A 25,740-nucleotide genomic window follows, 5' to 3' on the forward strand; every position below is an offset into this window, starting at 1 on the left:
GTTTGCAGCTGTTTCTTCTCATTTTGAGTTGAGCCACATAAGCAAATGAAAGTCCCAAAGGCTTAACTCCATCCATGCCATTGAGATTGACTCTACTTTGTGGAGTTAGCTCTTCCGCAGTCTTCTTTTGAGTGCTTTGCAACCTGATGGGCTCAAATTCCAACACTATACTAGACAGTATTCCGCTTCTATTCATAAGGTTTTCACTGGCTAATTCTTTTTAGAAGTAGACCACTGAGTCCTTCCTCCTAGTCTGTCTTAGTCTGGAAGCTCAGTTAAAACCTATCTGCCATGGATGATCCTGGTGGTGTAGCTTCCAGCATCACAGCAACAGACAAGGCCTCACAGTATGACAAACTGACAGACAAGGGAGGTAAATTCTTGTCCCCTAGGTATCTAAAGATGATATTATGTTCTTTATGTTTGCACTTTCTTTTCTTTGCCAACTTGTTCAAATCCTCAGAAAAAAATAGAATAGCTATTTACTGAATCCTTCTTAAGATCCCAGCAATCATTTTCCTTTAATATACAGCTTGATTTGGTTAATGAATGTGTATTTTTTAAGGAATTTGTATTTCTATTAACAAGTGAGATTGACTCTAATGTTCTTTTATCATATTTCATATGCTTTAGTGTCAACGTATTAGCCTCGTGAAATGAGTTAGGGAATGTTCTGTTTTGCCATTTTCTGGAAAAGTTTCTATAAATTAAAATTAGTTGTTCCTTAATGTTTGGTAGAAATTTGCTATAACATAATTAGACCTGGAAGTTTTGAAAGAGCAGATTTTTAAATAGTAATTTAACTATTTAATGTTTTAAAAAGTATGTACATATTTCATTTTTTTTTTTTATGTTTTGGGGCATTATGTATTTCTAGAAAATTGCCCAGTTAATCAAGGTTTTTGTATTTATGGACATAAAGTTGTCCATAGTAATCAATGTCTTTTCAATAACTCTTCTGTCAGGTATTATGCCCTCTTTTCCTTTTTTAATATTTTTGTGCCTTCTTTTTTTTTTCTTGCACAGCCTTGCCAGAGATAGTCAATTATAAGAATTTTTTTTCAATAAGCCAACTTGTTACTTTGTTGACATTTTCTTGCTTAGTCTCTATTTTATTAACTTGTACTCTCGGGGTCATTTGCCTTTATTTATATTTCTTTTCAACACAGATTTATTTCTAATTATTTTTATCATATCAGTTTGTATTTCTACTTACCATACTTTCTCTTTCCTTCTGTTTCCATTATCCTGTGTTTTGTTGCACTAATAAATTTTTCTATATTTGCTTTCTTTCTGTCACTTATTTAGAAGTTATATACTGTATATATGTTTGATTTTGTTACTTTTTGATGATGACATTAAGTTTTATCATCCATAGCTGAACTCCCAGAGACCAATGCTAGATTTCAGAACCTATGCCCATATCAGTTTGGCTTCAGCCTCACTCGTCACTCCTTAATTCAATTTAACACCTGGTTCACTGAGATTTTTTTCTTTAATTGCTTTACTTTCCCCTCTTCCAGAGTATCTTCCACCAACTACCCTCATGCATATTTGCCCCATCCTTTCCTTCTTGCCCATGCTCAAATATTTATTGTAGATTTTTCGTTAACTCAAGTTCCAAATTAATTCATATCCACACATGTACACACACAGACACACACAGACACACACAGACACATACACACCCCAACTATTATCACTCCTTATCCCCTTAGTCTGCTTTATTAAAAAATTAAGTATTAGATAAAAGCAAAATAACATTTATAAAATAATATATATGGCATAAAGTACCATGATGCAACAAAGACCCTGTACCAGCAACCTAGATAAGAAGGAAAATAATTTTTTTTTTTTATTGCTTTTGACTGTTCTGGGAAGACATATATATGAGCTAGAGACAGGAATGGATTTCATTTAAAAATTTGCTTAGAAGAACAATTCATAGTGCAAAAAATTGATTAATTACTATTTTAAATTTAACGATTTGTGGTCTATAAAGGATATCCTAGACAAGGCTAATAGATGACAAAATGTGAGGAAATCTTTGTAATGCTAACAACTAACAAGGCATTAAAATCTAGCATAAACGATGAGCATGTGTAAATCAACTCAATAATAACATTGGCAAAATATGCGAACAGGCAATTTACAGAAAAGCAGAATCCCATAACTCAAAGGAGAATATTAGACAATGATCAATTCACTAGTAATTAGGTAAAAGAAATAAAAATGACGTATAACTGTACGTCTATTTTCCTGGCCAAAACTTAGGCAATGCCAATGCCCACAAGGCAGTGACAGTATGGAAAACAACCATGCAATTATTTTTAGTATTCACTAGTACATCCATTCTGGAAAATAATCCAGCAATACTTAGTCAAGTTAAATGTATGCATTCTTGTAGGTGCAACAATTTTTTTTCTAAGAATATACCCCAGAGAAAGTTCCACACAGAGTTATTTGTAGTTGAGGCAAGTTTTAGGCAATCTGGTATCCAATCACTAGGGAAGCAGATAGGTAAATTATGGTGGATGGAAACCATAGAGCAGTGGTACACAAACAGTGGTACATGGACCAGCACCAGTCTGTGGATATTCTGTTACTTGTCTCTGATGAGATAAGGACAGAAAGTGAGATTGAACAATTAAAATTTTATACAATTTTCACAATGCTGGCTGAGGCCTTTTACTGCTTTTTACAGAAGTATTGGTCCAGAAGAGATTGTAAATTTTAAAAAGAATATTGAAGTTCACCATAAATAGTAGGAGATACACTTCTGCAGAGAACTGTTCAAGGTGATCCACGATGGTTGGATCAGAGTTAGCAAGGAAAGGAAAGGTGTAAGATGGAGATAAGGATATAAATTGCAGCAAGATTTAGAATTTAAGACTATTTTAATTAAAATATATAATGCATAAAGGAAAGCAAAATTAAAGTGTGTTTTGTATGTTCCTTAGTTGCTGCATAATGAGATGTCCATCTTATTGTGCCCTCAGAACAACTACTAGTCCAGAAAATTCCCTTGAACTGTAGATCGTCTTAGCTTCTCTGCTCTTCTTTCCTTGTGACTTTTCAGCTGATATTTAAACTTTGCTAACCATGGATCTAGAAAATGGCACTGAAGTGACTGAATTCGTTCTCCTGGGATTTACTGCTCAATACAAGTTTTGGCATGTCCTCTTCATAGTATTTCTAGTGTTTTATGTGACTTCCCTAGTGGGTAATATTGGGATGATCTTACTCATCAAGATTGAGTCCAGCCTTCACACCCCTATGTACTTCTTCCTCCAGCACTTGGCTTTTGTTGATCTCTGTTATTCCTCTGCTATCATACCCAAGATGTTGCAAAACTTCATAAGAACAGAAAAATCTATCTCATTCGTAGGATGCTTGGTACAATTACTAGTCTATGGTACTTTTGCAACCAGTGACTCCTACATCCTGGCTGCCATGGCAGTGGACCGCTATGTGGCCATCTGCAACCCACTCCGCTACCCAGTAGTCATGTCCCAGAAAGTCTGCATTCGACTGCTGGTTTGGTCATACCTCATGGGTTTCTTAACTGCCGCTGTAAACACAAGTTATACCTTTTCATTGAACTTTTGCAAATCCAATGTAATTAACCATTTTTTCTGTGATGAACCTCCAATTCTTGCCCTTGCATGTTCTGATATTTATTTCAACATTATGCTAATAACGGTCTTTGTGGGGTTTAACTTAACGTTCACTGTGTTGGCTGTCATCTTTTCCTACATATTTATCTTTGACACCATCCTGAAGATATCTTCTACAGCTGGGAGGAAAAAAGCCTTCTCCACATGTGTCTCCCACCTGACAGCAGTAACCGTATTCTATGGGACTCTCTCTTATATGTATCTACACCATGGTACCAATAAGACTCAAGAACAGGAAAAAGCAGCTTCTGTATTTTATGGCATTATAATCCCCATGATAAATCCCCTGATCTACAGCCTAAGAAACCAAGATGTGAGAGACGCTCTAAAAGGGATCAGAAAGAAGTGTTTCCAGTTTGAGCCTTGATTTCTAACTTTCAACACAATTAAACAACCAGACCAACAGTACTCTCTTATTTCCCAGCATCAGAAGATGGGGCAAATGTTTGTGAGATACAAAAGTGTTCCTTAGTTATGCCAATCATATCCAAAATGTTTTGAAAAACATTTCAAGTGATTAAATAAGTTCATAATTTGTGTTTTTGTTGAACACAAAACATCCAAAAAGATCTTCAATATTGCTTTTGTACATTTGTGATGATCCCTTTTCTCAACTACCTGCCATCTAAAAAGAAAAGAGTAAGATACAATCAATCTTGTATAAGTACCCCTATTGACTAGATTGTAAAGAGGCACCAAAACAAAAATCTTTCTTGGTCTTCTCTTGATAGGTACTGTTACTCTGGTACCTCTTTCATTACTGTAAAGAGAAAATTGAATGAGCCATTTCTTTGGAGAAAATGTGCAGAAAAGAAGAGGAAAGAAAGGACAGTTAAGGGAATTCTCAAAGATGTTGGGGTATTAGGAACCAATATCCTTTTTTTTCCTGTATGGTCCTTAACTAAGTAGCAAATTGCATTGGTAAATATAAGTTAAATGTACAGCTATACCCCACAAGTGTACATCTTAGGAAAAGAAAACCTAATGCAGAATTTGGTGCCAAAGAGAACTACTTTTCCCAACCTTTCCAGGAGTTCCACATCTATGGGCTTAGACAAGAACACTAGGATAGGAAGCCAATTATAACACAGACAATACCAAGAGAAAGCACATGGCACCTGTTCCTGCAGCAGATTACACTACAGGAAACTCTTTGCCCACATAGGGTTCTTGGCAACTTCCCCACCCTGTCCTCTGGAAACTGAAGCCTTAACTTCTGACTGGAGCGTAGCAAATCTTCTCTAGAAAGAGGAAAGACTTCTTTATCTTTACTAACCTGAACCATCTCTAGAGAGGGAGCTGTCTCTAAGCTTTACTATCCTGGTATGTCTCCTTATACAAACATCCTTAAATTGGTTATAAATACTTTTACCCAGGGAAACTAGACTGCAGAAGTGTGAAATATTCATGCAGATTCAGTGTACCAAATAATAAGGCTTTAGCATTCATACAGAAAAAGAAAAACAAGAAATGGACAAAATAAACACAATATTAATATTAAATATTAATTCACCTAGTCCAGTCTATGACAAATGAAGTTGACATAATTATTCAAGTTGTACAAGACCTATTTGACATAATTAATAAGGTTAATCAAGTTTATAAATAGGAATTCTATATTAAAACCCACCATTCAAGCATACCTGGAGTCAAAAATGTAGATTTATTTTGCAGGCAGCAGCAAAGGATAAACATACTCCATATAAGCTGTAGGCAAGAAATCAGCAATCACGCAGATGAATGCCTTGTTAGTTTTTTCACATCTATCTTGTGCCCTTGAGTAGTCCAGTTAGAAACGTTGTCTCAGGTTGGGTTTCTCTGTGACCGCAGGCATTCTCTTAGAAAGTCACAGCCTGATTGGTAGCATGACTGATTTTTCACCTTCTCAATAACCTTACAACAAGAAATTATTTTTCATTCTTTCTCTCTTAATTTCTTTCTTTTTTACTTGCTCAATAAAGATTTATAAAAGTTAAAATAAATTTCAATAATCCAAAAGAAATGAAATGGGGTGAGAATTTAACAATAAACTGTGAAGGGAAAAATCTATAATGATAGACATATTGAGCAATGGAATAGAATTGAGAGTCCAGAAATAAACTGGTGCATCTATGGCCAATTCATTTTGACTGTGTTGCTAAGTCCATTCAATGCGGAGAAAATAGTCTCTTTAATAAATGGTGCTGGAACAGCTGGATTTCCACATGCAAAAAATAAAGCAGACCCATGCCTCATTCCATACACAAAAACCAACTCAAAAGAGATCAAAGTCCTAAATGTAAGAACTAAAACACAAAGTTCTTAGGAGTGAGCATAGAGATAATGCCCCAGGGCCTTGTTTTCAACAATGAATTCTTAGATATGACACCAAAAGCATGAGCAACAAAAGATAAAATAGATAAATTGAACTTCATCAAGATTAAAAACTTTTTTCATCAAATAACTTTATCAACAAAATGAAGAGGCAACATATAGATTGGTAAAAAATTATGAACTGTATATCTGATAAGGGTTTAATACTCAGAATATATAAAGCACTCTTATGACTTCACAAAACAGTCCAATTAAAAAATTAGCAAAGGATCTGAATAGACATTTGACCAAAGAAAAATACAATTGACCAATAAGCATGTCAAAATATACTCAACCTTGTAAGCCATTAGGGAAATGCAATTCAAAACCACAATGAGATATTTCTTCATCCCTATTAAGATGGCTATGATAAAAACAAGAAACCAGAAAACAACAGGTATTGGCAAGGATGTAGAGAAATTGGAATCCTCATTCATTGTTGGTGGCTGAAAGCAGAGAATAACAGAACGATGTTTACCTGTGTTTTAATGACTATGCAAGGCATTGGACTGTCTGGAACATAACAAATCATGGATAACATTGCAAAGAATGGAAATTCCAGAGCACTTAATTGTGCTCTTGAGAAACCTGTACATAGATCAAGAGGCAGTTATTCGTACAGAACAAGGAGGTATTGTGTAGTTTAAAGTCAGGAAATGTGTGTATCAGGATTGTATCCTTTCACCATGCTTATTCAGCCTGTATGCTGAGCAAATAATCTGAGAAACTGGACTATATGAAGAAGAATGTGGCATCAGGATTGGAGGAAGACTCGTTAAAAAGCTGCGATATGCAAATGACACAACCTTGCTTGCTGAAAGTGAAGATGACTTGAAGCACTTACTGATTTAAATCAAAGACTACATCCTTCAGTATGGATTGCACATCAACATAAAGAAAACAAAAACCCTCACAACTGGATCAATAAGCAACATTAGGATAAATGGAGAAAACATTGAAGTTGTCAAGGATTTCATTTTACTTGGATACGCAATGAATGCCTATGGAAGCAGCAATAAAGAAATTAAAGGATGTGTTGCCTTGGGCAAATCTGTGGCAAAAGACCTCTTTAAAGTGTTAAAAAGCAAAGATGTCATTTTGAAGGCTAAGGTGCGCCTGACCCAAGTCATGGTATTTTCAGTCACCTCACATGCCTACTAAAGCTGGACAATGAATAAGGAAGACTGAAGAATTGATGCCTTTGAATTGTGGTGTTGGTGAAGAAATATTCATTATACCGTGGGCTGCCAAAAGAACGAACAAATCTGTCTTGGAAGAAGTACAGCCAGAATCCTCTGTAGAAGCAAGGATGGTGAGACCACATTGCACATACTTTGGAAATGCTATCTTGAGGGACCAATCCCTAGAAAAGGACATCATGCTTGGTAAAGTAGATGGTCAGTGAAAAAGAGGAGGACCCTCAACAAGATGGATTGACATGGTGGCTGCAACAATGGGCTCAAACACAACAATGATTGTGAGGATGGCCTCAGGACTTGGCAGTGTTTCATTCTGTTTTACATAGTGTCACTGTGAGTTCGAACTCACTGGATGCTACCTAACAACAACAAGAAGAAACCTTTGGGTGATAATTACTGATAGCACAAAACCAACACCAATAATAATAGTAATGTTTTTTGAGGACTGGCCAAATCAAGGTACTGGTTTTACATGTAGTGTCTTGTTTAATCTGCACAAATCTATGGTGGTTTTTGTTATTGTAGTTGTTAGGTGCGGTCCAGTTGGTTCCAACTCATTTTATAGATAAAGGAGCTGAAGGTCAGAGAAGTGAAGTGACTTGGCCATAGCCAAATTGATAATACTGGATAAAAATGGGACTCACATAAGTCAGTTTAAATTCAGAGTTTAATCTCTCAGTTGTCAGAGTGATGTAGACTCAATGTTCACTTAAATGGTAGCCAAAATGGAGAAATCTTCAGTCTTTGTAAGGAAAAATTCAGTGATTCTATATTAATATATCCTATGCTAACACAACAGACATTATCAAGCACCTGCTATGTGCCAGTCACTGTTTTAGTTATTGGAAACACACATGAAACAAGAATACAGGGTTATGACTCTCTTGGAATTTGTATTCGAGTGTGTGGGAACAGACTTAATGGGCAAGTTAACTTCTGATGGGGAGAAGTAGTACAAGGATGATGACATTCTGTGAAGTGATAGTGCCTGAGGGTAGTTACCCCTTCAGTCAGGCAAGGCCTCTCTACAGAGATGGCAATTGTTCTGAAATACAAAAGATGATGACTGATGTGCACCTGACCCAAGCTATGATCTTTTCAATCATCTCATGTGCATGTGAAAGTTGGACAATGAAAAAGGAAGACTGAAGAAGAACTGACACATTTGAACTGTGGTGTTGATGAAAAATATTGAATATAGCATAGACTGTCAGAGAAATGAACAGATCAGTCTGAGAAATAATACAACGATACATCTACAAATGCACAAACAACAGAAGACAATTTAGGTAATTGGGACCTCATAAAATTAAATACTTTTGCTCCTCAAAAGGTTTTACCAAAAAAGTAAAAAAGAGAATATACAGACTGGGAAAAAATTTTTGGCAATGACATATCTGATAAGGGCCTAACCTCTAAAATATATAGAAAACTTCAACTCAACAACAAAAAGACAAACTATCTAATCAAAAATGGGCAAAGGACATGAGCAGACACTTCACCAAAAAGGACATTCAGGTGGTCAAAACATGCATGAAAAGATGCTGGCGATCATTAGCATTAGAGACATGTAAATCAAAACTACAATGAGATGCCATCTCACCCCTGCAAAAAAACAGAAACTAACAAATGCTAGTGAGATTGTGGTGAGATTGGAACTCTTATACATTGCTGGTGGGATTGTAAAATGGTACAACCACTATGGAAAACGGTGTGGTGTTTCCTCAAATAGCTAAAAATAGAGATATGTTATGGTCCGGAAATCCCACTCCTAAGCATATATCCTAGAGATATAATAGTTGTGACATGAATAGACGTATGCATGCATATGTTCATTGCAGTATTATTCACAATAGCAAAAAGATGGCAGCAACCTAAGTGCCCATCAGTAGATGAACTGATAAGTTGTGCTACATACTACAATGGAATGCTACGCAGCTATAAAGAATAATAATGAATTCTCAAAACATAACATGGATGAATCTGGAGGACATTATTCTGAGTGAAATAAGTCATTTACGAAAGGACAAATATTGCGTGGTCTCACTGTTATAAAAAAAACAATGTTCTTTGATGGTTACAAGGGATGAGCGGGGAGGGAGGGGAATCCTTTTCTACATAGTAGACGCTTCTTATTTTTGATGATGTGAAAGGCAATACCAAATATGGGTGAAGTCTGCACAACCTGACGAAGGTAAATGAAGACACTAAAAAGTATGCAAGAATAAGGGACAATTTTGGTAAATACTATAACATATAGAATTTTGCAACAGCAGTAATAACAACCAAAAAATATGTGTGTGGTTAAAAAAAAATAGGTATATATATATGCATGCATGTATTTGTAAAGGAAGGCATAAGTGAGTGTATGGGTGTGCAAGGAGAGGCATATGTATACACATATTTGTGTGTGCTTTATATATATTTATATATATAATAAAGCACACAGGAGATGCAGTTGTGGATACTTCCTAGATACAATCAAACACTGCATGGTTTTGGTTTCCTGGGTTTGAAGGCTTAGGGCCATAGTCTCGGAGGACAACTTGGTCAATTGACATAATATAGTTCGTAAAGATATTGTTCTATATCTTCCTTCGGTGAGTAGTGCCTGGGGCCATAAAAGCTTGCAAGTGGTCATCTAAGATGCAACTATTAGTCTCTACTCCTCTGGAGCAAAACAAAAGAAGGAAACAAAAAACTCAAAGGAGAAATTAGTCTAATAGCTCACATGAACCTCAGCCTCTTCTACCCTGAGGCCAGAAGAACTAGATAGTACCTGGTTACCACTAACAACCCAGATAGAAGGGGAAAAAAAAGTAGAACAAATATCAAATTCTTATAAAAGGCCAGACTTACTGGGCCACTAGAGACTAGAGGATCCCCCGACTATTGCTGTGAGATAGACTTTAAACTTGGAACTTGGAATGGAACCCACTCCTGGAGGTCATGTTGCAGCCAGATAATAGATTGGCTCATAAAATAAACAATATCACCCATGAATACTGTGCTTCTTTAAATTATCACCTCAAACAGTCAATATTTACCCTAAAGTAAAGATGAGAAGATGGGGGGGGAAGGGGGGCAGGGAAGCTAGATTAATGGAAACAGAAAAACCAGGATGGAAATAATGAGAATGCTGACACATTGTGAAAAATTGTAACCAATGTCACTGAACAATACATATAGAAAATGTTGAATGGGAAGCTAATTTGCTGTGTAAACTTTCACCAAAAATACAGTAAAATAATAATAATAATAAAAGAAATAATACAATCAGAATGCTCCTTAGAAGTGAGGATGGTGAGACTTCAACTTGCTTACTCTTTGGACACGTCATCAGGAAAGACCAATTGCTAGGACAGGACATCCTGTTTGGTAAAGTAGAGGGTCAGTGAAAACAAGGGAAAGCCACAATTGTCACGATAGCTGTAACAATGCACTCAGACATACCAACAATTGTGAGGATGGCATAGGACTGGAAAATGCTTTGTTCTATTACATACAGGTTGCTATAAGTTGAAGCTGACTTGATGACAACTAACAACAGCAACAACACAAAAGATGAGAAGAATTCAGCCATGCAAAGATCAGTACAAAAAGCAAACCCAACTAAAAGAAAAGGTTAAAAATCTTTTTTTTTTTCTTTTAAATTGTGCTTTAGGTGAAAATTTACACAGGGAATTAGTTTCTAATTAAACAGTTAATGCAAATATTGTTTTGTGAAATTGGTTGCCAACACTGCGATGTGTCAACGGTCTCCCCTTCTCGACCTTGGGCTCCCCATTTCCTTTTGTCCAGCTTTCCTGTCCCCTCCTGCCTTCTCATCCTTGCCCCTGGGCTGGTGTGCCCATTTAGCCTTGTATACATGGGTGAACTACATGTGTTATTGTTTGTTTTATAGGCTTGTCTGAAGGGTGACCCTCAGGAGTGAATTCAGTACTGAGATAAAAGGGCTTCCGGGGGCCATACTCTTGGGATTTTTCTGGTCTCTGTCAGACCCAGTAAGTCTAGCCTTTTTTTGTGTGTGTGTGTGAGTTAGAGTTTTGTTCTATGTTCTTCTCCAGCTCTGTCTGGTACCCTCTATTGTGATCCTTGTCAGAGCAGTTGGTGATAGCTGAGCACCACCTGATTGTGCTGGACTCAGTCTGGTGGATGTTATGGTAGTTGTGGTCCATTAGTCCTTTGGACTAATCTTTCCATCGTGTCTATGGTTTTCATCATTCTCCCTTGCTAGAGATGGGGTGGGATCAGTAGACATATCTTAGATGGCTGCTCACAAGCTTTCAAGACTCTAGACGCTACTCACCAAAGTAGGAAGCAGAAAGTTTTCTTTATAAACTATGTCTTGCCACTTGAGGTAGATGTCCCCCAAGACCATGATCCCCAGCCCTCAGTCCAATAACTTAGTCCTCAGGGAGTTTGGATGTGTATATTAATCTTCTATGACCTTGCTTTGGTCAAGTTGTGATGGCTTCCCCAGTATTGTATACTGTCTTACCCTTCACCAAAAAAAAAAAAAAAATTTTTTTTTTTTCACCAAAGCCACCACTTATCTATTGTCTAGTTAGTGTTTTTCCCTTTCCACCCCTCCCCTCCCTTGCAACAGTGAAAGATTGTTTCTTTTTGTGTATAAACCTTTTCAGGAGTTTTTATAATAGTGGTTTTGTACAGTATTTATCCTTTTGTGATTTACTTACTTCGTTCAGCATAAGGCCCTCCAGATTCATCCATGTTGTGAGATGTTTTGCAGATTCATCATTTTTCTTTAGTGTTGCATAGTATTCCATTGTGTGTATGTACCATAGTTTGTTTGATGGGCACTTAGGTTGTTTCCATCTTTTTGTTATCGTGCGTGAATAATACTGCAATGAACATGGGTGTGTACAAGTCTATTCGTGCGATGACTCTTATTTCTCTAGGATATATTCCTAGGAATAGGATTGCTGGATCATATAGTATTTCTATTTCTAGCATTTTAAGGAAGTGCCATATCATTTTCCGAAATGGTTGTGCCATTTTGCATTCCTACCAGCAGTGTATAAGAGTTCAAATCTCCCCATGGCCTCTCCAATATTTGTTATTTTCTGTCTTTTTGATTTGTGCCAGTAATGTCAGGGTGAAATGGTATCTCATTGTAGTTATGATTTGCATTTCTCTCATGGTTAGTGATTGGGAACATTTTTTAATGTGTCTGTTAGTCTCCTGAAAGTGTTCTTTGCTGAAGTGTTTGTTCATATCCTTTGCCCATTTTTTAATTGGATTATTTGTCTTTTTATTGTAGAGGTGTTGGATTTTCCTATAGATTTTAGAGATTAAACCTTTGTAGGATATGTCATAAGCAGTAATTTTTTCCCAGTCTGTAGGTTCTCTTTTTACTGTTTTGGTGAGGTCTTTTGAAGAGCATAGTTATTTAATTTTTAGAAAATCCTAGTTACCTAGCTTATCTTCTGGTATTTGTACATTGTTATTTATGGTTTGTATTCTATTTATTTCATATATTAGGGTCCCTAGTGCTGATATGGAAACTCTGGTGGCTTAGTGGTTAAAAGCTAAGGCTGCTACCCAAAAGGTCGGCTGTTTGAATCCACCCAGTGCTCCTTGGAAACCGTATGGGGCAGTTCTACTCTGTTCTATAGGGTTGCTATGAGTTGGAATTGGCTTGATGACAACGGGTTTGTTTTTTTTTTTTGTTTTTTAGTGTTGATCCTATTTTTTCTTCCATGATCTTTATAGCTTTTGGCTTTATATTTTGGTCTTTGATCCATTTTGAATTAGATTTTGTGTAGGTTGTAAAGTATGGGTCCTGTTTCATTTTTTTTTTTTTTTTTTTACAGCTGGACGTCCAGGTTTGCCAGCACCATTTGTTATAAAGACTATCTTTTCCCCACTTGATGGATATGGGCCTTTGTCAAAGATCAAGTGACCATAGGTGGATGGATTTACATCTGGGTCCTTGATTCTGTTCCATTGGTCAATATGTCTGCCCTTGTACCAGTACCAGGCTGTTTTGATTACCGTAGCTGTATAGTATTTTCTGAGGTCAGGTAGTGGGAAGCCTTCTATTCTGTTCTTCTTCTTTAATAATGCTTTACTTATTCGGGGACTCTTTCCTTTCCATAAAATGTTCAAAATCCTTAAGGTAGAAACTGGCATAAACTTGTTATTTGTGTGTTCAAAGGACTTGGAAGCAGGTTGGATGGATTTAAGGGGAACATGTTATACACTGGGTCAGAGACCTGGGCAAGGGTCTTATCATATTGGCTCTTTGGGGTCTTGGTGAGGAGTGTGGATTATAAGTGTGATAAAAAGCCATTGTCGCATAAGTGGGGGAAGTGACAGGATTTGACAGATTACTTTTGTTGCTGATTGAAGTATAGCTTATAAGAAAGAGAATAGAAGTTGGGAGACCACTTAGATGAAGCTCATGTAGGTGCTCTATTTAGAAACAATGGTGGCTTGGACTTGGGTAAAAAAAAAAAAAAAGAAACCAAAACCCATTGCCGTCAAGTTGATTCTGACTCAGGTACTACAAGGGAAATGGACAGAACTATACTTAATTGCACCATTTTGAACGAGTCAAGTGTATAGGAATTGCTTGTCAACTGAATTTGGGAAGAGAGAGAGGAATGAAGTTTGACTGCGAGAATCTTGTTCCGATCAGTTGTGTGAATGATAAAAAAAGAAGAATAAAGGAAATTTAGGTTAAAATAAAGTGTGGATAAAGTGGATAAAATGTTACCAAAAAAACCTCAGTGCAACTGAAAAATAAAAGGGATAAAAGGCTTTGTAAGGGACTTTGAAAATGACTAAAATGACTAACAGAGGTCCAGAGGGTTTGAAGGGGACAGACTGGAGTCCTTTGGCTCCTTCGAGGATTTCTTTGTAGCTGAGTTATAAACAGTTTTGTAACGGATCTTTAGGGCATGAGGCAGGGAGTCACCCAGGAAGCCTGCTGCAAAGGCAAACAAAAGCTGAACTACCAGAGCTCCCACTCCAGCTGGCCCCTCAGCTGATTAAACAGCCTGAGGAGATGTAGGCTGGAGTCCATCAGTTGATGTAATCACCAACCTCCTGTAGATGGGAACAAATGTAAAAAACCATACCTTTTGCTGTCAAGCCAATTATGACTCATAGTGACCCTACAGGTCAGAGTAGAACTTCCCCCTAGGATTTTTTTTTTTTTTTAAATCTTTATGGATCCAGACTGCCACATCTTTCTCCTGTGGAGTGGCTGGTGGGCTCCAACTGCTGACCTTATAGCTAGCAGTCAAGTGCTTAACCACTGTTCCACCAGGGCTTCTTAGATGAGAACAGGTACCCCGCAATTAGCTTTGAGAGAGCAGGACCAATGCCTGGATTTAACTGCTAGCCCTACAGGCAGAGGTAATATTCAGCCAGTTCAGCTGCATCACTTATTAAAATATTGGTAGACTATTTTTTTTTTTTACTCTGTCAGCTTGTAAATAGTCACTACCCTTCCTTGCTGATAGTCTATATAGTCTATTACTGAGGTAGCATAAGTAAGGCGCATTGATCCTTTTCACCTGAAACACTTACCTGTGTATTACCACTCCATCCTGCTGTACCAAGAATGTGAAGTTTACTGGAACACCTGGCTCTTACTCATTTTTGTTGCTCTCTTCATGTCAGCTGACATTATGCTTTGGCCTTAGTTCCAACACCTTTAAACCCTTTTTTTTTCTTTAATGGGTGATATATATATATATATACATGTATGCATATATGATATGTATACATTTATTTATTTATTTTGTAAGCCAATCTATTATTTGGCTGAAAGATGTACTACAGAAATATCTTCAATTCCAAGTCTGAAAGATATCTTAGGGAGATAGTCTCAGGGGTTCCTCTAGTTTCTATCAGTCCTGTAGGTCTGGGTATTTTCAGGAATTTGAGTTCTGTTTTTTATTTTTCTCCCATTCTATCCAGGACCTTTTATTGTGTCCCTGGTCAGAACGGCTGGTAGTGTTAGCTGGGTACCACCTAGTTCTTCTGGCCTCTGGTTTGAAGAGGTTGGAATTTGTGTGGGCTATTAGTCCCATGGACTAGTTTCTTCTTCGAGCCTCTTATTTTCTTCATTCTCTTTTGCTACATATGAGTAGAGACTGATGGGTGTATCTTAGGCGGCTGCCCAGAAGCTTTTAAGGCCTCAGACGCTACTCACCAAACTTGGTTGTAGAACATTATCTTTGTCAACTACATTATGCCAATTGACTAAGTTGTCCCCTGAGACTATGGTCCCAAGCCTTTGGACTCATTAAACCAATATCACGAGTTGTTTGGATATGTCTAGGAAGCCTCGGGAACTGCAACTCCTGTGTGGTTTGTTATATACGTGAACATAGGTGCAGCACATACAAATGTGCGTATACATATGCCTACAGATACACCTATACATGCCTGTGCATGTACTCACATATGGCCTCCTATGCAGATATATACATCCATATCTACCTACATAATCACACAGATTTTTTTTGTTGTTTTTACTATTGTTGCAAAGTTGTATACCTTATAGCATTTTACTGAAATTGTTCCTTTTTCTTACGTACTTCTTAGTGTCTTTATTTACCTTGGTCAAGATGTGCTGACTTCATCCATATTTGGGATTTTTTTTCTCATCACCAAAAAGAACAAATATCTACTATCTAGAAAGTGATTCCCCCGCCCGCTCCCTCTCATCCTGAGTGATTATCGAAGAACTTGGCTTTCTGTGTGTATATCTATTTTTTTTTTAATTTTTATTGTGCTTTAAGTGAAAGTTTACAAATTGTCAGTTTCTCATACAAAAATTTATATGCACCTTGATACATACTCTTAATTGGTCTCCCCCTAATGAGACAACCTGCTACTTCCCTCCACTCTCTCTTTTCGTGTCCACTCCACCAGCTTCTAACCCCCTCTGCCCTCTCACCTCCCCTTCAGATACGAGATGCCAACAGAGTCTCAAGTGTCTACTTGATGCAAAAAGCTCATTCTTCACCAGCATCTTTTTCTATCCCATTGTCCAGTCTAATCCCTGTCTGAAGAGTTGGCTTTGGGGATGGTCCCTGTCTTGGGCCAACAAAGGGTCAGGGGGCCATGGCTACCGGGGTCCTTCTACCCTCAGTCAGACCACTAAGTCTGGTCTTTTTATGAAAATTTGGGGTCTGTATCCCACTGCTCTCCTGCTCCCTTAGGGGTTCTCTGTTGTGTTCCCCATCAGGGCAGTCATCAGTTGTAGCCAGGCACCATCTAATTCTTCTGGTCTCAGGCTGATGTAGTCTCTGGTTTATGTGACACTTTCTGTCTCCTGGGCTTGTAATTACCTTGTGTCCTTGGTGTTCTTCATTCTCCTTTGGTCCAGGTGGGTTGAGGCCAATTGTTGCATCTTAGATGGCCGCTTGCTAGCGTTTAAGACCCCAGAAGCCGCTCTCCAAAGTGGGATGCAGAATGTTTTCTTAATAGATTTTATTGTGCCAATTGACTCAGATGTCCCCTGAAACCATGGTCCCCAAACTCCCACCCCTGCTACACTGGCCTTCAAAGCATTCAGTTTATTCAGGAAACTTCTTTGCTTTTGGTTTAGTGCATTTGTGCTGACCTCGCCTGTGTTGTGTGTTGTCTTTCCCTTCACCTAAAGTAGCTCTTATCTACTATCTACTATCTAATAGCGAATACTCCTGTTCCTCCCTCCTCCCTCACTCCTTCCCCTCTCGTAACCATCAAAGAATATTTTCTTCTCTGTTTAAACCATTTCTTGAGTTCTTATAATAGTGGTCTTATACAATATTTTTCCTTTTCCAACTGACTAATTTCACTCAGTTTAATGGCTTCCAGACTCCTCCATGTTATGAAAGGTGTCACGGATTCATCACTGTTCTTTATCGATGCGTAGTGTTCTACTGTATGAATATACCATAATTTATTTATCCATTCATCCATTGATGGGCACCTTGGTTGCTTCCATCTTTTTGCTATTGTAAATAGTGCTGCAATAAACATGGGTGTGTATACATCTGTTCCTGTAAAGGCTCTTACTTCTCTAGGATATATTCCAAGGAGTGGGATTGCTGGATCGTATGGCAGTTCTATTTCTAGCTTTTTAAGGAAGTGCCAAATAGATTTCCAAAGTGGCTGTACAATTTTACATTCCCACGAGCAGTGTAGAAGTGTTCCAGCCTCTCCACAACCTCTCTAACATTTATTATTTTGTGTTTTTTGGATTAATGCCAGCCTCGTTGGAGTGAGAAGAAATCTCACTGTAGTTTTGATTTGCATTTCTCAAATGTCTAATGATTGTGAGCATTTCCTCATGTATCTGTTAGCCACCTGACTGTCTTCTTTAGTGAAATGTCTGTTCATATCTTTTGCCCATGTCTTCATTGGGTTGTCTTTTTGTAGTTGAGTTTTTACAGTATCATGTAGATTTTAAAGATCAGGTGCTGATCAGAAATGTCATAGCTGAAAACTTTTTCCCGGTCTGTAGGCAACCTTTTCACTCTTTTGGTGAAGTCTTTGGATGAGCATAGGTGTTTGATTTTTAGGAGCTCCCAGTTATCTAGTTTTTCTTCTGCTTTGTTAGTAATGTTTTGTATACTCTTCATGCCATGTATTAGGGCTCCTAACATTGTCCCTATTTTTTCTTCCATGGCATTTACCGTTTTTGATTTTATATTTAGGCCTTTAATCCATTTTGAGTTTGTTTTTGTGCGTGGTGTGAGGTATGGGTCTTGTTTCATTTTTTTGCAGATGGATATCCAGTTATGCCAGCACCATTTGTTAAAAAGACTGTCTTTTCCCCATTTAACTGATTTGGGGCCTTTGTCAAATATCAACTGCTCATATGTGGATGATTTATGTCTGGATTCTCAATTCTGTTCCATTGGTCTATGCATCTGTTGTTGTACCAGTATCAGGCTGTTTTGACTATTGTGGTGGTATAATAGGTTCTAAAATCAGGTAGAGCGAGGCTTCCCACTTTGTTCTTTTTCAGTAATGCTTTATTTATCTGGGGCCTCTTTCCTTTCCACATGAAGTTGGTGATTTGTTTCTCCATCTCATTAAAGAATGTCATTGGAATTTGGATCAGAATTGCATTAAATCTACAGATTGCTTTTGGTAGAATAGCCATTTTTATAATGTTAAGTCTTCCTATCCATGAGCAAAGTATGTTTTTCCACTTACGTAGGCCTCTTTTGGTTTCTTGTGGAAGTGTTTTGTAGTTTTCTTTCTATAAGTCTTTTACATCTCTGGTAAGATTTATTCCTAAGTATTTTATCTTCTTGGGGGCTACTATAAATGGTATTGATTTGGCAGTTTCTTCTTCGATGTTCTTTTTGTTGGTGTAGAGGAATCCAAATGATTTGTGTACATTTGTCTTGTTTCGCAATACTCTGCTGAACTCTTCTGTTGGTTTCAGTAATTTTCTTGAGGATTCCTTAGGGTTTTCTGAGTATAAGATCATGTCATCTGCAAACAAAGACTTTTACTTCTTCCTTGCCAATCTGGATGCCCTTTATTTCTTTATCTAGCCGAATTGCTCTGGCTAGGACCTCCAGCACAATGTTGAATAAGAGTAGTGATAAAGGGCATCCTTGTCTGGTTCCGATCTCAAGGGGAATGTTTTCAGGCTCTCTCCATTTAGGATGATGTTGGCTATTGGCTTTGTATAAATGCCCTTTATTATGTTGAAGAATTTTCCTTCTATTCCTATTTTGCTGAGCTTTTTTATCATGAATGGGTGTGGAACTTTGTCAAATGCCTTTTCTGCGTCAATTGATAAAATCATGTGAGTCTTGTCTTTTATTTATATCATGGATTACATTAATTGTTTTTCTAATGTAAAACCATCCCTGAATACCTAGTATGAATCCCACTGGGTCATGGTGAATTATTTTTTTGATATGTTGTGGAATTCCATTGGCTAGAATACGGTCGAGGATTTTTGGATCTAAGTTCATGAGGGATACAGGTCTGTAATTTTCTTATTTCATGGTATCTTTACGTGGTTTTGGTATCAGGGATATGGTGGCTTCATGGAATGCGTTTGGGAGTGTTCCGTCCTTTTCCATGCTCTGAAATACCTTTAGTAGTAGTGGTATTAACTCTTCTCTGAAAGTTTGGTAGAACTCTGTAGTGAAGCCATCCGGACAAGAGCTTTTTCTTCTTGGGAGTTTTTTGATTACTTTTTCAATATCTTCTTTTGTTATGGGTCTATTCAGTTGTTTAACCTCTGTTTGTGTTAGTTTAGGTAGGTAGTGTGTTTCTAGGAATTCATCCATTTCTTCTAGGTTTGCAAATTTGTTAGAGTACAATTTTTCATAGTAATTGGATATGATCCTTTTAATTTCAGTTGGGTCTGTTGTAATATTGCCCATCCCATTTTCTTATTCAGGTGATTTGCTTCCTCTCCTGTTTTTCTTTTGTCAGTTTGGCCAATGGTTTATCAATTTTGTTGATTTTTTCAAAGAACTAGCTTTTGGTCTTCTTAATTCTTTTAATTGTTTTTCTGTTTTCTATTTCATTTTGTTCTGCTCTAATTTTTATTATTTGTTTTTCTTCTGGTGCCTGAGGGATTCTTTTGTTGCTCGCTTGTTCACGTGGTAGGGATAATTTTTTGATTTTGACCCTTTCCTCTTTTTGGATGTGTGCATTTAGTGATATAAATTGACCCCTGAGCACTGTTTTCGCTGTGTCCCAAAGGTTCTGATAGGAAGTGTTGTCATTCTCATTGGATTCCATGAATTTCTCTATTCTATCCTTAATATCTTCTATTATCCAGTCTTTTTGAGCAGGGTATTGTTCAGTTTTCAAGTGTTTGATTTCTTTTCCCTACTTTTTCTGTTATTGATTTCTACTTTTATGGCCTTATGGTCAGGGAAGATGCTTTGTAATACTTTGATGTTTTGGATTCTGCTAAGGTTTGCTTTATTACCTAATATGTGGTCTCTTCTAGAGAATGTTCCATGTGCGCTAGGAAAGAAAGTATACTTGGTTGCTGTTGGGTGGAGTGTTCTGTATATGTCTATGAGGTCAAGTTGGTTCATTGTGGCATTTAGATCTTCCATGTCTTTATTGAGCTTCTTTTTGGATGTCCTGTCCTTCACCAAAAGTGGTGTGTTGAAGACTCCTACTATTACTGTAAAGCTGTCTATCTCACTTTTCAATGCTGATAGAGTTCGTTTTATGTACCTTGCAGCCCTGTCATTGAGTGCATTAATATTTAATATGGTTATATCCTCCTGGTGTATTGTCCCTTTAACCATTATATAGTGTCCTTCCTTGTCCTTTGTGGTGGATTTAACTTTAAAGTCTATTTTTTCAGAAATTAATATTGCCACTCCTGCTCTTTTTTTGATTGTTGTTTGCTTGATATATTTTTTTCCATCCTTTGAGTTTTACTTTGTTTTTGTCTGTAAGTCTAAGGTGTGCCTCCTGTAGGCAGCATATAGAAGGATCGTGTTTTTTAAATCCATTCTGCCACTCTCTGCCTCTTTATTGGTTCACTTAGTCTATTTATATTTAGTGTAATTATGGATAGGTATGAATTTAGTGCTATCATTTTGATGCCTTTCTTGTGTTATTGACAGTTCCTTTTTCCCACTTAATTTTATGTGCTGAGTAGATTATCTTTATGTATTATCTTCTCGTATTCTTTGTTGTTGATTTTATTTCTGCTAAGTCTGCACTTTTCCCTTGTATTTTATTTTGATGTGTAGGATAGTTTGTCTCCCTTGTGGTTACCTTATTATTTACCCCTATTTTTCTAAATTTAAATCTAACTTTTATATGTATCACCTTGTCTTCCTCTCCATATGGAAAATCTATGACTACATTCCTTAGTCTCATTTTATTGTTTTAATGTTGTCTTCTTTTACATAATAATATTGCTGTTTCCCTGTTTTGAGCATTTTTTTAAACCTTGATTTGTTTTTGTGATTTCCCTGTCTGGGTTGACATCTGATTGCTCTGCCAGTGTTCCAGTCTTGGGTTTATACCTGATATTATTCATTTTCTAACCAAAGAACTCCCTTTAGTATTTCTTGTAGTTTTGGGTTTTTTTTTGTGTGTGAATTCCCTAAACTTCTGTTTATCTGGAAATGTCCTATTTTCACCTTCAATTTAAGAGACAGTTTTGCTGGATATATGATTCTTGGCTGCCAATTTTTTTTCCTTCAATTTAATATTTAAGTCATCCCATTGCCTTCTTGCCTGCATGGTTTCTGCCAAGTAGTCCAAGTTTATTCTTATTGACTCTCCTTTGTAGGTGACTTTTCGTTTATTCCTCGCTGCTCTTAAAATTCTCTCTTTATCTTTGGTTCTGGCAAGTTTGATTATAATATGTCTTGGTGACTTTCTTTTAACATCTACCTTACGTGGAGTTCAATGAGCATCTTGGATAGATATCTTGTCATCTTTCACGATATCAGGGAAGTTTTCTGCCAATAAATCCTCAACAATTCTCTCTGTATTTTCTGTTATCCCTCCCTGTTCTGGTAGTCCAATGACTCCTAGGTTATTTCTCTTGTTAAAGTTCCACATGATTCTGAAGATTTCTTCATTTTTAAAAATTCTTTTATCTGATTTTTCTTCAAATATATTGGTGCCAAGTGCTTTGTTTTCAAGATCCCCAATTCTGCCTTCCACTTTCTCAATTCTGCTTCTCTGACTTTCTATTGAGTTGTCTACTTCTGTAATTTTATTGTTATTCTTCTGAATTTCTGATTGCTGCCTGTCTATGGATTTTTCCAGCTTATTAAATTTTTCATTATGTTCTTGAATAATTTTAATTTCTTCAAATGCTTTATCTGTGTGTTCCTTGGCTTTTTCTGCGTATTGCCTCATTTCCTTCTTGATGTCTTGAAGGGTTCTGTACATTAATCTTCTGTATTCTGCCTCTGGTAATTCCAGGAATGAACCTTCACGTAGAAGATCCCTAGATTCTTTGTTCTGAGAGCTTGTTGAGGCAATCACGTTCTGTTTCTTTATGTGACATGATATTCACTGTTGTCTCTGAGCCGTCTATAAGTTATTAGTTTATTTTATGTTTGCTTACTGTGTCATAGCTTTTTGCTTTGGTTTGTTTTGATATGCCCAAATGCATTGCTTGAGTGAGCTAGCTTGATTATTTTTCCTTTGGAGATCTGATGTCCTGTCCTCAGATGGCTAGAGCTATTATCAGGTATATCAGTCTAGGAGCCCATTCACTTTTCTTGTATGAATTCAGCTCAGGTGTCCAGGTAGCTGATATCAAGTGTGTGGTATAGGATCTGTTCTGCAGTATTAGAGGGGCAGGAGTGATTGGTGTAGGTACTGGTATCGGGTTGCAGCAGGGGGTCATGCTTTGAATAAGGCAGGAGGCTGAGAACTGACCCCCGAGTGTCTCTGAGGAAAGCATGTCCCTGTTACCTAGAGTATACAGGTGGGTGGGTTCTGCAGATGGACTATGGGCACCCAATGTTTTTGGTTGTAAGGACTGGGAGGTACCAGTTATCCTTGGACTCCTCTTGCAGGTGGCTGGGTGACCTGAGTGAAGCCACCAGACCTTAGGCCCCTGATTTGAGTAGGCGAGGACCCTGTTTAATAGGCAAAGCAGTGTCAAACATCAAACACCTCCCTCTCCACTGCATAGCTGAAACAGTTGTAGTCTGCCAACGAGGGCCTATTCTCCTGAAATAGGCCCACACAGGTCCATACAGAGGGGGAAAGGTTCTCAAAGTCCACAACTGTTTATGGCCGGACGTGAGCTGCTTCTGTCCTGAGCTCCCCCAGTTAGTGGAGCTGGTAAATTATCTTTTCCCCCAATTGCGAACTTATTCCCTCTTCAGGGCCTGGAGGATGGCTCTAGGCGCTCAACAGGGCCTATCTCAGGCCCAGGGAAATCAACAGCTGCTGAATCCGGCTTGGGGAAGTGGGGGTGTGGTAAAATATATGCAAATACTTAGCTTTTGCAGAAAGCACAGCTCTCCTCTGGTTGCACAGGTGTGAGTAGGCTGTATAGCTAGCTGCTTCTCCCTGAGGGAACTGTGGCTGAAAGCTAGTACCAGCCCGCCACTGCCGCTCACAGGAATGGCACCTGAGGGATAGTGGTGATTAAGGTCCGGTAACTCCTCTCCGCTTCTGAAAGGTCTCTTCCTCCCTCTGCCCCTCAGTTCATTTTCTAACCTTGGCTTGAATGCTCAGGGCTCCTAGCTTGTCATAAATATACTCGTTTCACTTGTTTTTTGGGGGCTTTGTTGTAAGAGGGCTCACCAGAAACTTCTGTCTATTCCTCCATCTTGGCCCTGTCTCCCTGTATATATATTCTTGACTTTTTATGATAATGTGACCATACAGTATTTATCTTTCTGTGATTGACTTATTTCACCTAGCATAATATCCTCCATATTCATCCATGTTATGTTTTGTGGACTCCTCATTTTTCTTTAGAATTGTTTAGTGTTCCATTTTATGTATGTACCACAATTTGTTTATCAGTTCATCTATTGAAGGGCACTTAGGTTGTTTCCATCTTTTTGCTATTGTGAATAATACTGCAATGAACATGAGTGTGCTTATGTCTACTTGTGTCACGGCTCTTAAATCTCTGGGTTATAGACCTAGGGATGGGATTGCTGGATCATAAAGTGTTTTTATTTTTTGCTTACTGAGTACGTGTCAGCTGTTTTCCATAGTGGTTGTACCACTTTGCAATCAACCAGCAATATTTAAAAGTTCCAAACCCCCACCACCTTACCAGCATTTGTTGTTTTCTGTTTTTTTAATCAGTGCCATTTTTGCAGGAATGAGATGGTATCTCATTGTGGTTTTGATTTGCATCTATCTAATGGAAACCCTGATGGCCTAGTGGTTAAGCACTATGGCTGCCAACCAAAATCTCAGAAGTTCAAATCCACCATGCGTTCCTTGGAAAGTCTATGGGGCAGTTTCTACTCTATCCTATACAGTGGCTGTGAGTTGGAATCAACTCAACAGCAATGGTTTTTGTTTTTTTTTTTAATAGCTAATGATTGCAAGCATCTTTTTATGTATTTGTTGACTGCCTGAATGCTCTCTTTGGTGAAGTGTCTGTTCATGTCTTTTGCATATTGTTTGATTGGGTTGTTTGTCTTTTTGTTGTTGAATTGTTGAAATTTTCTATATATTTTAGAGATTAGATCCTTATCAAATATGTTATTGCCAAAGATTTTTTTCTCAGTTTCTAGATTCTCTTTTTACAGGCTTTCAATGAGCATAAATATTTAATTTTTAGGAGGTCCCAGTTATTTATCTTCTGTCATTTGTACATTTTTAGTATTGTTTGATAGGCTACTTATGTCAAAAATTAGGTCCTCTAGTTTTTACCCTGTGTTACCTTTCAGAAACTTTATAGCTTAGCTTTAGCATTTAGGTCTTTGGCCCATTTTTAGTTAGTTTTTGTGCGTGGTGTGAGGTGTGGATCCGAATTCATCTTTCTGCATATGGATATATACTTTTGACAGGACCATTTATTAAAGAGATTGTTTCTTCCCCATGGAGTGGACTTTGACCATTTGTTGAAGATTAGCTGCCAGCAGGTGGATGGACTTACTTTTGGGCTCTCAATTTTATTCCATTGGTCTATGTGTCTGTCATTGAACCAGTACCAGGCTGTTTTGATTTTGGTGGCTGTACAGTAAGTTTTGAGATTGGAAAATGTGAGGCCTCCTACTTTGTTCTTTTTTAATATTGCTGTAGCTATTCTGGGTCTGTTTCTTATCCATATAGAGTTGAAGATTACTTTTTCCATTTCATTAAAGAATGTTTTTGGGATTTGGATTGGGATTGCATTTTATCTATAGATCAATTTTGGTAGTATTGACATTTTCACAGTGTAAAATCTTTCCAATCCACTGGCATGTTTTTCCATTTATGTAGATCGCTTTTAGTTTCTTGCAGTAGTGTTTTGTAGTTTTTCTTGTATAAGTCTTTTACTCCCGTGGTTGGGTTTATTCCTAGGTATTTTATCCTTTTGAAGGCTATTGTAAATGGTATTAGTTTCTTGATTTCCTTTTCAAAGTTCTTCTTGTTAGTGTAGAGGAACCCAGCTATATTTTCTGTGTTGATCTGGTACACTGCCACTTTGCTGAATCCTTCTATTAGTCCCAGTACCTTTCTTGTGGAGTGTCTGGTTTTGTCTATATATGTTGTTGTTGTTGTTAGGTGCCTTTGAGTTGGCTCCATCTTATAGTGACACTATGTACCACAGAACAAAACACTGCCTGGTCCTGTTCTACCCTTACAATTGCTATTATGCTTGAGCCCATTGCTGCAGCCACTGTTTCAGTCCATCTCAGTGAGGGTCTTCCTCTTTTCCGCTGACCCTCTACTTTACCAAGCACGATGTCCTTCTCCAGGGACTGATCCCTCCTGATAATATGTCCAAAGTATGTAAGATGCAGTCTCGCCATCCTTGCCTCTAAGGAGCATTCTGGCTGTATTTCTTCCAGGACAGATTTGTTCATTCTTTTGGCAGTCCGTGGTATATT

The 25,740-nt window shown here is 37.6% G+C and overlaps 1 protein-coding gene across 1 annotated transcript; it reads left to right on the top strand.

Moving 5' to 3' along the window:
• The first annotated feature begins 3,073 nt into the window (after positions 1 to 3,073).
• LOC100671801 (putative olfactory receptor 5AK3) lies at positions 3,074 to 4,109 on the top strand. The gene has a single exon (XM_003421366.3). The coding sequence runs from the start codon at positions 3,103 to 3,105 to the stop codon at positions 4,042 to 4,044; it is 942 nt and encodes a 313-aa protein (XP_003421414.1). The 5' UTR covers positions 3,074 to 3,102; the 3' UTR covers positions 4,045 to 4,109.
• The last annotated feature ends 21,631 nt before the right edge of the window (positions 4,110 to 25,740 follow it).

The sequence above is a fragment of the Loxodonta africana genome, chromosome 7 (assembly GCF_030014295.1).
Source record: "Loxodonta africana isolate mLoxAfr1 chromosome 7, mLoxAfr1.hap2, whole genome shotgun sequence".
Classification (NCBI taxonomy): Eukaryota; Metazoa; Chordata; class Mammalia; order Proboscidea; family Elephantidae; genus Loxodonta; species Loxodonta africana.

Coding starts and splice junctions, on each gene's coding strand:
- LOC100671801 (XM_003421366.3), top strand. CDS start 3,103: ATGGATCTAGAAAATGGCACTGAAGTGACTGAATTCGTTCTCCTGGGA.